The 12,194-nt window shown below is 45.6% G+C and overlaps 1 protein-coding gene across 14 annotated transcripts in view; it reads left to right on the top strand.

The window, feature by feature from the left end:
• CFAP61 (cilia and flagella associated protein 61) overlaps positions 1-12,194 on the top strand; it is a 97,288-nt gene that overhangs the window by 63,506 nt on the left and 21,588 nt on the right. For all 14 annotated transcript variants that reach the window (XR_007202424.1, XR_007202421.1, XR_007202422.1 and 11 more), the window contains 3 exons: positions 3,139-3,466; positions 3,692-3,783; positions 5,271-5,476. Coding sequence is in view for 8 of the 14 variants with exons in the window: in XM_048297997.1 (XP_048153954.1) it covers positions 3,139-3,466; positions 3,692-3,783; positions 5,271-5,476 (626 nt within the window). In the remaining 6 variants the exon portion in view is untranslated. The remainder of the gene's footprint in view (positions 1-3,138; positions 3,467-3,691; positions 3,784-5,270; positions 5,477-12,194) is intronic.

The following is a 12,194-nucleotide window of genomic DNA, read 5'->3' as shown; positions in this document are numbered from 1 at the left end:
GATGGTCCCTCACAGATTTGTCTATTTCCTCATTGTCTCTAGGAGATTGAACATTCACTTGTTAGTCTCAAGGATTGTTTTTTTAAAAATCCAAATAAACCTATTGTTAATGCCCTGACTGATTTGGATTAAGATGTATTTAAGTCACCTGACACACAAGTAATTGTTCACTGCTGATTGACAAATACTCTTAATTAATTTTCAAAGTAATTCCAGAAATCCTTTTCTTATTTAAATGTGCAGTTACTCCTGTCTATAGTTATGTGTGTTTGATTGTCATAGGAGAAGCCAAAAACACTGGGATAGTATGTAACTTAATGAAAACATATTTTAAGCAGGTTCCTTTCCCTCTACATCAGTGATTGCAGTTTTTTTCTCTTCCAGTACCAATGTCTTACGGAAGCTGTAGGCATGTTCACAGGCGTGGCTCCGCTCTGAGACTGGGGACAGGTTCTAGCCTTTCCTGAGGGTCAGGATAGTTTTGTTTTCCTTTATTGGACTAATCCACAGGAGTGAGTGCTTCTGACAGAGCCACTTCAAAACCTGCATGTGTATGGAGCTGCCGGCCCCTCGGCACTCCCTGCTCCGTGTGCTCTCCTCTGTGCAGCTGGTGGGTTTAGCTGTGGAGGGGACGAGCCCTGTGCCTCTCCCAGAGAGCTCCCCAGGTGTCGGGGTCCCTGCTGGCCCCCCTGCTCCACAGCCCTTGTCTTTTTAACACGGGGATAGCTAAGCCCTTTGTGGTGGGGGTGAAGACCTCACACAGCACTTCTATCCATAGTGGTCTCTTGTCTTCAGTCTGCATATCAGTAGTGACATTCCTCCCACTCTCTCCTTGTATGCAGCTTTTCAAGTTCTCTCCTCTTTCCTTGAAATCTCTCTATTTTTATCCTTCCACAAAGATCTCAGTATGGTTCTTGTTTTCACAACTTGGCATCCACTGACCAGCTCCCCTTCAGCCCCCCTCTTTTCCCCACCACCTTGCCTGCGTGGCCTACACTGTTCCTTCAGACCCCCTTGCCTTGGGGTTTCTTTCTCCTCCCCATTTGTGCCCTGTGCTCGTCCTTCCTCTGTCCGTGGTCCTTCCCTTTCACAGCCTCTAAGATGAAAGACCTGAAATTACTTGTGTTGTCAAGGGCTTTGTATTCTCCAAAACCAGTTCAGCTGCTGTGCAGGGCTCCTGTATCTGCCTCCAACTGCCTGGGAGGCTGGACTCAGAGGAGGAGCGGGCTCTGGAGAGCAGCTCCACCAGGAAAGCAGCTGCACTGACCAGAGACCAGGCTCTGCAGGAATCAGCTCTGCAGCAGCTCTGGGCCTTTTGGGATTTCAGCCAGTATCAACTGTTGATTGGCAGTTCTTGGGGACATAATTTGTTGAGTCCTGCAGGATAAAAACAACAGGAGAAAATCTCTTCTTTCCCTAAAGCAGCAGCCTCCCTCCCTCCTCCCTCCCTCCTGCCTGGGCTGACAGATGGCTCCCGCCTGGAGGTTGCAGCCCTCCCCTCCAGTGACACTGTCCTGCCTGTCAGCCAGCAGAATGTGGGGCTGTGTGGTCCTCTTGCCCTCATGGGCAGAGCTTCCTTGATTTTTGGCTCTCTGAGATGGTCAGAATTCCTTTAGCTGTGCACAGTTCATCACTTGGTTTATCTATGAACAAACCCAGGGGCTCTGGCTCCTCCACTGCTGCATCTCTGCTTATGCCAGTGTTGTTAAAATTTCCAGCTCCCTTTGCTTCCCTCTCCTGTGCCTTTTCTTTCAGCTGCCTCATCTAGCCAGTTGAGTATCTGACACTTGCCCTTAGTCCCCAGGACAGCTCTTTGGGGATACAACTGGGTAACACCTTTACCCTGGTCACAGCTGTGTCCTGAGCTGGTGCTAAGGGTAGGACAGATTACAGATGCTGCTTTGTCCTGGCACAGTTGTGTCTTGGGCTGTTCAGGATGAAGGCAGCAAGGGAAGATGTGCTCGTCTGAGACCCTTCCACCCTTTCCTAAGCCTGTAAAGGAATATTTCTTGCTGGAGGGGCAGCAATTTGTTGTCTAATGGCTTTAAAAGCTGAGGGCACAGATGGTGGGAAAAGCTCTGTGTGAGGGTGCTGGGGCTTCACAAACCCTTGGAGCGATGAGACAGTCTTCATCTGTGCCCTTTGCGGACTGTGGTCTTGTTCAAAACATCTCTCAGCCTTGTCATTCTTACTCCTTTCACTGCTCGGTGTCCAGTGGGTGCTCTTGTTTCACACTCGTTTGGGGGCTGTGTTCTGCCAGCTCTCAGTTTATCCTCTGCTGGAGAAAGCTTCGAGGACGCTGCTCATGGTTGCTGCTTCTCCCACGTCTGCTGTCTCCTCCCAGCACCGCCTGCTTTGCAGTGCGGGTCGTGCTGCCCCAGCTTCTGCGTGGGGAGAGGAGCTCTGCTTCCTTGTGGCCCAGGAGAGGGACTGTGCCCATGCCATGAGAAGACAAAAGGAGAGAATTATCACTAACTTTTTTCTTTGAGACTTAGGGCAGGAATTTATGGACTTAGGGTCCTTGGCCTCTGCAGCTTCCACTGACTGAAATTCTGCTGCTATAGCTGGAATGAGGATGACATTTCCTCTGAACAAGTTTATTTCTGATCTTTCCATTTCATTGACTGTCCCTGTGCTGGTTAGCCAAAGTAACTCAGTTTGTTGGTAAACAGGCTCAACAGTTGGGAAAACACTTGTAATACACAATTATCCTGCTAAATTCCAAATACATTGTGCTTTTCTGTTCCTTGGGATTCCAGGTTGGCTTGAGCATTTGGAAGAAAACAAAGTTCACAAAGGCTTCAGGTCTATGTTCCATGCTTGTACTAACACAGAAAATATGCACAGCCACCCAGGCTGTTGGATGTAGCAAGTATTGGAGTTTTTAAACTATCTAATAACCAGAAGCAGATGAGTCTAGTTTAGTAGTTTTCCTTTCTACTGTCTTAGTTTTAACTTTGGTAGCTGTAAATGTTGTATCAGAAGGATCTGTCTGCTGTGCCAGTGTTGCTAAAATCATACTGTATTTCATATTCTTCTTTTTTAAAAAACCCTTCAGAATAAAGTCTGGGTTTGGATTTATGAAATCAGCCACTAAGTAGTATACAATAATCTTCACTTATTTACATCTCTTTTTAGGCATTTTTTAGCTTTGCCTACAGGACAGTGGATTATGAAACCTTTAAGGCCATCAATGATGCTTGCCTTGTTTTTGATGGAAGACTTGTGATTGATGCCAAATTCCACACCAATGATGTCAGCATCAGGGCTGCAGGTCCTCTGACAAAATTCTCCAGGAGATACTATAGGGATGAACTGACACACAGCAACTTCAACTCCAAGGAGATTGGCTTTGAGCTTGCTGCATCCATGCTGAGTCTCTTTGATCCAACCCCTCAGGCCAGTGCCAAGCCACCAGAAGGCTCAGACAGACTCATCCCCATATACAGAAGGTGTAAAGTTCAAGGTACGTCCAGCTGGATTTCTGTCGCATTGCCATCCCCTCTGAGGTGTTTTTGCTCTTTTCTAGTGCAGGCAGGTCCATCTCACCTCAGGTGCTATTTCATGGCCGTACAGCCCTCAAAGCTCCTTATGTAGTGGAAAAAAGATGATGGCAGAAGGAGGACAAAAAAAGACATTGTTTTCTTCATTGTTAATGACTCAATAAATCTCATATTTTCATTTATGGCAGGTGGTGTTCTTCCTGGAGGTTACAACTACTTGCACGTTTCCAAGCCAGCAATCCCCATGCCCTTGGATGTAGAACATGACCCGTGTGATCACGTAAGTTAAATAATGGAGCTTTTCTTGTTTCATCCCTCGGTTTGTTTGAAAAGATGTTCCTGTTTAGGGTAGCTGGGCCTGGGGTCACCAGCTACAACTGGAGAACCAGGAGCAGTCACAGAACTAGCAGGAAGTATTGTGGAAGAGATGTTCTGTGCTGCTAGAAAATAGCAAGTCCTGCAGCCGTTTGAGTTGTCTCGGAACAGGGCACAGGGAAGCACTCCCCATGCTGGGCTACATGGGAGATCGTCCCAGGATACAAATGTGGAGTGCTTCTCTTATTGGAGAGCCTGACTTGAGGCAAGAAAAGGACTAGATTAATGTTTTAAGCCAGAGAGGACTCTCCACCTAGGCAAGATCCTCTTTCACACAGATTGTACCTTTTTCCTTGGGAATTTCTGCATCAAGCCCATTTTTGCAGTTGATTTAAAGAGCAGCTTTTAAAAAGCTGCTTCAGTGTTGATTTTAAAACCTGGACAGCAATGAAACAAATGGGCTTTTTAAAAAGCAAATGGTTTAGGGAGAGGAATCAAAGCACGGCTCACCTTGTTTTTCAGATCCAGGATGAGCCATCCAAATCAGCATGTATAGTGGAAAGCGGAAAGGACTATCAGAGAGAGGAATTGGTTTTGTTACTCCAAATTGTTAGAATATGATTAGAATTCTTTTGCTGCCACTCTGATTACCTGCTGATTACCTGAAAAGGGACCATCTTTTTAAAGCCACTCCAGAAACTCCATGTAAATCCTAAAAGAATTTTCTAAGAAAGAAGTAAGAGAAGCTAGTGAAAGGTAGTAGCTTAGATGTGAAAATACTAAAGGTTCCTGTAGCCTAGCAACAGGTTGTAAGAATGTATAAAACTGTAACAGGAATACAGCTTGAAAAAATAGCTTCAAGCTATCTGATCATCCCACTGCAATGTGAGGTTTGAAGCAAATTTTTACATTTTTGTCTAAGTGGTTGATTTAAGTAGCTGAATCTAAGTGCTACAGTTTGAGCATGAACATCCAGTATTGGTGTTCTTTTATTGACAGTAAACATGATATGCCATGTGTGTGCTCTGTGTCATAAACGAGGCTGAAGAGATTTCAACGGAGTTACCCAAACAGAGCTATCCAGTGTTGCTTGGGGCATCCCTCCTGACTCCAGCTGCTGCTCCGGGGGGCCACAGGTCCCTGTGGATCTGGTGTCCTGCTGCCAGTGCAGCTGGAGGGCCCAGGTCCCCCAGCTGTCTGCAGTGGCACTTGGCTGGTGCTGCACAGTGGGGTGGGCAGTAACCAAACTAAACCACACAGAAAATCTGTGTCCGAGCCACAGCAACGTGCCCGATGACCCTCTGTGCCAGGAGCGGTTTCTTGATTTTAGAAGAAGGGTTGTGGGCATTAAGCAGTGGGAACTATGGGCTGGGAACCCCTCGCTGACCCTGTACGTGTGCCGGGTCAGGTGTTCCTTCACCTCCACAGCTCTCCTGGTGTTTCCTGTTCCAGGGGATGGAGATTGTAACCGGTGAGGCAGGACACGGGAATTACTTCCGGATGCACTTCAACAGATACAATATGGTGGATAGCATCACCTGCTTTTCCAAGGAGCCCTTCCCTGTCTCCAACTACCTCTGCTTGTACGGACAGCACGAGCGCCTGCTGAATGACCTGCATTACCGCTGGAGGGCCGGGCAGCTCACAGACCTCTACAGGTGAGACAAGCTCTACGTTGTGCACAAAATCTACATTCTGCCAGACTTCTAGTTATATCTTACTATGGTTTGTCTTTTGGCTGTTTTCCCTTGGAACAAGAGGTAGAAAAACAGATTTAAAAATATTTCCCAGTATTTAGCAAAATTTTTGGTAAAAATGCAAGTCCTGAAGACCTTCCTGGAAAGAGCTGCGTGTCTGAGATTTACTTAGAGAAGGAGCAATGGTTTACTTGGCTATCTTTCACCTGAAAGAGCATTTCAGTGTCTTTATCACTTTTGTTTAGAATATTCAGTAGGTTAATCATTAAGCTGAACCTGAACAACCCTTTATTACTGAAGACTCATGTTCAAAAGTCGCTTTTAGAAGTATTTTTGTTGTTTTGAATCAAATTTTTAAGCCAAAGGTTTCTAGGGAGATTTTAAATAACTCATGGTGATAGTCATGCTCAACGTCTTGGCTATTTTCATCTGGTGATAAATCCTGAAGGGGTGAGAGAGACTGAAGGGCCTGGTTAGTTCTAGTCATGTGCCATCTCCTCTGAGAGAATGTTTCATTGCTTTTGATTTTCATTTGAAGAAATCCCTCACGAATGGTGCTTTGAAACATAAACTGTCACAGATGGAGTAGTGAAGTACTGCCTTACATCCGCTGGGTAGAGACAGAAAGCCAGGCTCAGGAACAAATGATCAGTTTTTATTGTGATACAAAGCTGATAGTGGTGCCTGAAACATTTCCAGGTTTGATTTTGTTATGTTTATAAGTGATCGGAAGAAAGGCACAAATGGTAGCAAAATTTTCAGGTTCAATGTTGTTGTTTAGGTAACAGTTTGTGAAAGCGTGCTGTAAAGGGTGTGCAGTGCTCCATAAGATGCTTGTGAATTATTGCTGCTACAGGGCTTGATTTTGATTTATAGCAAATGTTGGGTTTGTTTTACGAGAGAGGAATGGGACACAGCAGACGTGAAGCTCACCTGAGCAGCACACTGTCAGTACACGTTAAGGAGAAACTGAAGGAGGGTGACACAAGTGCATGAGAGATGGGCGAAGACAGCAGGTGATTTCCTTTCCTTGTCACGGCTCATGCTGATCAGACACTGGAGCACTGGAGGAACTCAATATGCAGGTTGTGGCAAGGTACCAGCAGTCCTTTTTGTGGCATTACGGTGTGCACGCACACTGTGAGCTCATCTTTTCTGTGAAGCACACCGAGGCTGTGGCTCTTTGCCTGGGTGTGGTTAGCGTCACTTGTTGGATGTACCAGTAGCAACATCTGGAAGAATAAATCATCCTGCTTTGGGATTTCAGCCTGCAGCAACAGGTAGCAGTATTTTCTTGACCTTGACCAAAGGATCACTGGTGTGCTGCACAGAGGGATACCACGTATCAGGGCCTCATCACATCCCTTCAGCTCTCCTTAATTAGTGATGATGAACTAGTTTTGGACTTGTCTTTTACAGCCTTTAGACAGTGATGTTGTTTGGGACCTTTTGCCTCATTATTTTATCTCACCTCTCATTAGCCTGTGGCAGAATTCCTGAATTACAGTTGCCAGGTTTTTCTTATCTGGTTATTTTATTGCCTCCAGTTGTTTTCAGTCTTCTTTATACCTTATCTTTAGATAGGTTTGTTCCTTCTCTTCTTGCTCTTTGGTCATATGAATGAAATCCCATATGTTGCTCTGCAGCAGTGAACATATGTTGCTCTTTAATCCTCGCTCGTGTGTTTCTTGTGGCCCTTTCACACACACACACACACACACACACACACACACATGCATTCCCATTCATCCCAGCTTGGAGTTCCTGTTCCACATGTCCATCCTGGGAGGAGGGAGCATTGTCCAGCAGGTGTAACAGGTAAACTGCCTGGCATTCCCACGGAGCAGTCCTGGCACACAGCAAGCTGGCACAGGAATTTGCTGCTTTCAGGAGGACATGGAGCAACAGAGGAAGGCTGGCAGTATAATGTACTCTCATAATATATCACATCTACAGTACATCTACATCCCCACAGTACAGTGTCACATAAAATGTGTGTACATGTGTGTGCAGTGTGCAACAGACAGTGTTAAAACCAAGCCGTGAGAAGACTGACTGTTAGAAAACCATTACACTGAAAAATGGTTTAGCATCTCTTGTTGAGTTGTCTTGAGACTTTTATTTAGAGAAAAAGTGGTGCCTGGTTGGCTTTTGGTAGAGAATAGGAAAATGCATTCACTGACTTCTATGTGTGTGATAAAACAACAACTGTTTTGAGCCTTGTTCATGTGGTCTGTAAGGATCCCGCATGAACGCCAACCTGAGGTTAGGACTGAATTGCTCTCTTTAGCTTTCAAAACCTTCCTTTTTAAACTAATGCACGTTACACTTGCATTCACATCTTCTGGCAAGATGTGAAGCACCCCTAGTGAAAAGAAAATGCAGACTGTGAAAGTGTGGTTTGTTAGTTAAGCTTGTAAACTTGTTGGTTTGAAACATCCGTTCCCCTCCCTCTCTTCTTTACGCCTCTCTTTTGGGAAGAGCCTTCCTAGGAGGCAAGAAAGTGCAGTGTTTTAATCTTTTGGTCTGCATTTAGATTTCCCAGCATGGCATCTCGCTCCAGGAATGGACACAGTGGAACAGCTGTCACCTGGGAGCTAATTTATTTCTGTGTAGCATGCAAATTATCTTTTAAATAATTAGAGACTGCACCTAGCAGTGAATTTCCTCACTGATTTGTGTTCAGTGTAAGAGCTGAAAGTTAACCCCATGGTACCGGATTTCCTGGCCAGAATGTGCCAGTGCTATTCTCAAATTAGCATTAACAACAGGCCCCCAAGATCAGCAAACCTGACAAAGTCACCCCTCCCGGTCGTGTGCCTGGAGCCACGGCTAATGGGAATAATGAGAGAAGTAGCATTTCCTTTTGTCTGGAGGAAAGTTCCATTGATTTGGGTATGAGTTCAGCGGCGTTAAAAGCTGCAGGACTTGACCCACAACCAGAGGAAGGATTGGTCACTGCTCTGCCTCCTGCCCTCAGTACCTGGGCTCTTGGCGGAGGTGAAGCAGTGGGCACACATTGCCCTCTCTTCCAGTTGCCTTGTGCCATGCAGTGGGTGTCCTCCTTCCACCTGGGCCTGCAGCCAGTCCATTCCTGAGCAGAGGGGCCTGACAAAGCAGTTCTTCTGTGCCAGGGCAGGAAAAAATGGAGGAGCCAAAGACTCATCACCTGTGAGTTGAATGGCATTACTCACTAGATTGGGAATCCTCTTCAGGAAGGAGTTTCTGCAGTTTTTATTCATTTCCCATCAGGCTGCATCTCAAAAAGTCAACTAGAATCTGAGTCCCCAAGAGCAAGGCTCTTTCTCATGGAGCATCTTCTCCTGAAGGAAAAAGAAAGGAAATTCCAGTGGTGTGACCTGAAGGATACCACACTGTATGCCATGCTCCTGCCCTCCCTCGCTTGCTGAAAGGCCTTCAGATTATTTTCATCATTATTGCCCTAGCAGCAGATAAAAGAAGAGGGGTGGCAAGAGAGGTCTGAAGCATTTTTTTCTTTTCTTTTTAAGTTTATAGACTTACTGGTCATCAGTCTTCCACACTGCTTCACAGAGGAGGAATGCAACCATCCAGTGACCCCCTTTTGTGTTCTCCTGAGCTGTAGGCAGCTGCAAGGCAGTTGCCAAGTTATGGAACGTGTCCACAGAGCGGTGGAATCTCCCTCTGCTGCATCTTAAGTACAAAACAGATAATTAGCGGGGTCTCCTGATACTTGGCAACCAAATGGATGCTCACTGTCATCATGCCTTTAATATGAGATAGAAGTGCTTTGTGTAAGCTTCATTTGGCATTAATGAAAATCAAATCTAACGTAAACGCATAAAAATCTGACCCACTAGTTTCTAAAATACTTAAGGAGCTTCTTTCGCAAATGAGGCGTGAGTGGCTTTTACTTGGGTTTTTTTAGTTGTGTATTAATGAACTCGTTGTCAGCCAGGACCTGCAGAAGATGCTGGCTGTGTCTCAGCATGTGGCACTAAGTGACGGTGAGGTGAGGCAGCACCCGGCGCAGGACAGCGAGGGTGGCACAGGGGAAGGGCACAGGGTCAGGCCTGGGAAGGAGTGCACAAAGGCAGTGCATGTTTTAATGAGTGATGAGCAGAGAAACCTCACAGGCACAGTCATCCAGACAGAGCTCAAAATCACTTCGTTACTTTTTGTTTCAGTAGCTTGGTTTCCAGCATTTTAAGGACTTGTCAAACTGGACAATTTGCTTCCTCTGCACAGGGCTCTTGGGCACCATGAGGAGGGAGAAGCCCCCAGCAGGTATGACCAGGGCTCTTTGGCAAGATGGAGTTGGGAGGGTGGGTTATGTGACAGTACTTGTGCATGGGCCAAAAAGCGCAGGGGATTTAGCTGAGTCGTAGTCACAAAGGAATGTTTTTCCCCATGCTAGAATGCAGGTAGGATTCAGTTTTCACTGAGGAAGGGAACAAGCGATCTATGCATGGATCTGCAGAGATCCATGCCAGGTGGTTCTTGGCAGGCCTGCATGCTGCCTGGCCACGGTGGGTGTTGCTGTCCAAGGGGTGGGCTCCCTGAAGAAAATATCACAAGGGTGGCACAGCTTCAACTGCACCAGGTACTGACAGGCCATAGAACATGAGGCTGCCAAACATGCAGCAGGAATGTGCGAAGGGAGTCAGGCTCCCTTTCCCCGAGAGGCTTTGGAAAACCCGCCCAGAAGCTACATGGATAACAGCACTGGATGTTTCCTTGGCTGCTCTTCTTCAAACCCTGTTTTTTGTTTTCACATTGCATTTTTATATTGGCTGTACAAGCTAAATGCTCAAAAGTATTTTGAGCTGTATGAACAGCATTCACTTATTTTGAAGTAACCATTTAGGTTTTTTCACTGAAGTGCAATTCCCACATCTGGTGCTGTTAACATTAGGCTGAAGGTGCTCTATTAAGCAGTGTCATTCAGTGAGACTGTTAAGCAGAAACACCACACTGGACTGTTTACTGACTCAGCGCTAATAAACCTCACAATATAACAAATACATTAAGGAAAAGAAGAACATTCGATGTTTTCAGCATTATTGTTACAAGGTAGAGAGAACTTCATTACTTACAGGCTGAATAATCAGTGATTATTTAAACATGAAATGCGTGCTACATAGAAAAGCTGGATTTAACCCAGGCTTTCCGAAATGTAGTTGTTTGTTAAGAGGAGCACTAGAATGCCCTGCTGCTGTCTGGAATCTGCTGGATCCCAGACCATTAGCAAGTTGGGATTACATTTAAGGGATTCCAACCTTAGGCTTTTGTTCATCGGGCAGACGGTGAGACGTTTTTCTGCAGGGTTAAAAAAGACCAGAAAGGAACTGTAGCAGGTAGTGAGCGTGACTGAGAGGGACTAGTGCTGCTCTGTATGTTCTGCAGCCTAATTAGAGGGAAATGTGTGTGCTTTTCATGAAGAGGGAGAAAGGGTAAGGAAAGAGGAACACGTTGAAGGGATATCAAAGCACTAACGGCTTTCTCGCTCCCGGAATTAACCGCTAACCCTGCGGTGCACTGGTACAGCTGCACTTACAGAGCAAATCGATACAAATGGCTGGAGATTTCTAGATATTAATGTAGTTTTAAAGGAGCAGCTAACTTGCCAATGAAGAGCCACGTTACTAAGAAACCCCACGTTCAAATTAGTGAGTAAAAGCTCGTCGGCTGAAGCCTACCATGTTAATTTGTAGCCGAACCTTGCTGATTCATATTAGTAATTATGCAAACCATTACGAATGATTGAACTCTGAATCCATAAACAATTGCAGAAAAGCAATCATACCCCTACACACAGCCTGTTTGATGATTTTGTGCCTCAGGTTTAATTTCCTTTAATTGTTTTCCATGATACATTATGTGTGAAATAGTACTATGTGAAACAATGTAGTTAGCCTGATTTCAGGGTCAGCCAAGAAGTGGTCATAAAGAGAGCACAGACAGCAGTGCTTTGGTGTCAGATTTAAAGAGCACACAGTTTAGAAAGTTTAGAGGGCAGTTCAGTGAGGGTCGGTACACCATAACTGCTGTGATCTTATATTCTAAGATGTCTAAACTTTCCAAATGCCAGTGCTGAAAAAATGGAGAGTCCCTCCTGAGGACACTTAGGAGAACAGGAAAGGACTGCATTATCTCAGTACCAGGATCTGCTTTCTGAAGGTGCCTCTGGGTACAGTGCTGTAGCATTTCCAGGATATTAAAACTGCAGCAAACAGAGCTGATTTATCAGTCATGATGGATCACTGGCATTTGCGAAGGGAGGATGCTGGCAGGTGGTGCAGTGTCACCCCCAGACGTCAGCAGGTCCCTGCAGCAGCCCCGGGGGGGTTGGGTCTGGGCTGGGGGGAGCAGTATCACCCTCAACGAGGTCTGGATTCAGTGGCCATTTTTCCAGAACAAGAATTGTAAGAGCAGTTGTCCTGTGCTCTGGTTTGCCATTGCAGCTATGTTTAAAAGGGGATTGTAAGCCATGGGTTTTAAACCAGTCATCTTCCAAAGACAAGACATTGCAGGTTCCGTGAGAAGAGGTAAAAAAATACAGGCTTCCTCTGCAGGATTTCCTTCTCAAAAGGAAAAAAATAAATGTCAGCTTGTGAATTCGTGAGCACTGCCGTTACTTTGTGAATCTGTTCAGTGGATTCCCTCACAGATTTGTTGTCCATAAGGCTGCTGATTTCAC

This window comes from Corvus hawaiiensis, chromosome 3 (assembly GCF_020740725.1).
Source record: "Corvus hawaiiensis isolate bCorHaw1 chromosome 3, bCorHaw1.pri.cur, whole genome shotgun sequence".
In the NCBI taxonomy this organism is placed as follows: domain Eukaryota; kingdom Metazoa; phylum Chordata; class Aves; order Passeriformes; family Corvidae; genus Corvus; species Corvus hawaiiensis.
This window is presented reverse-complemented; position numbering and strand designations above follow the sequence as displayed.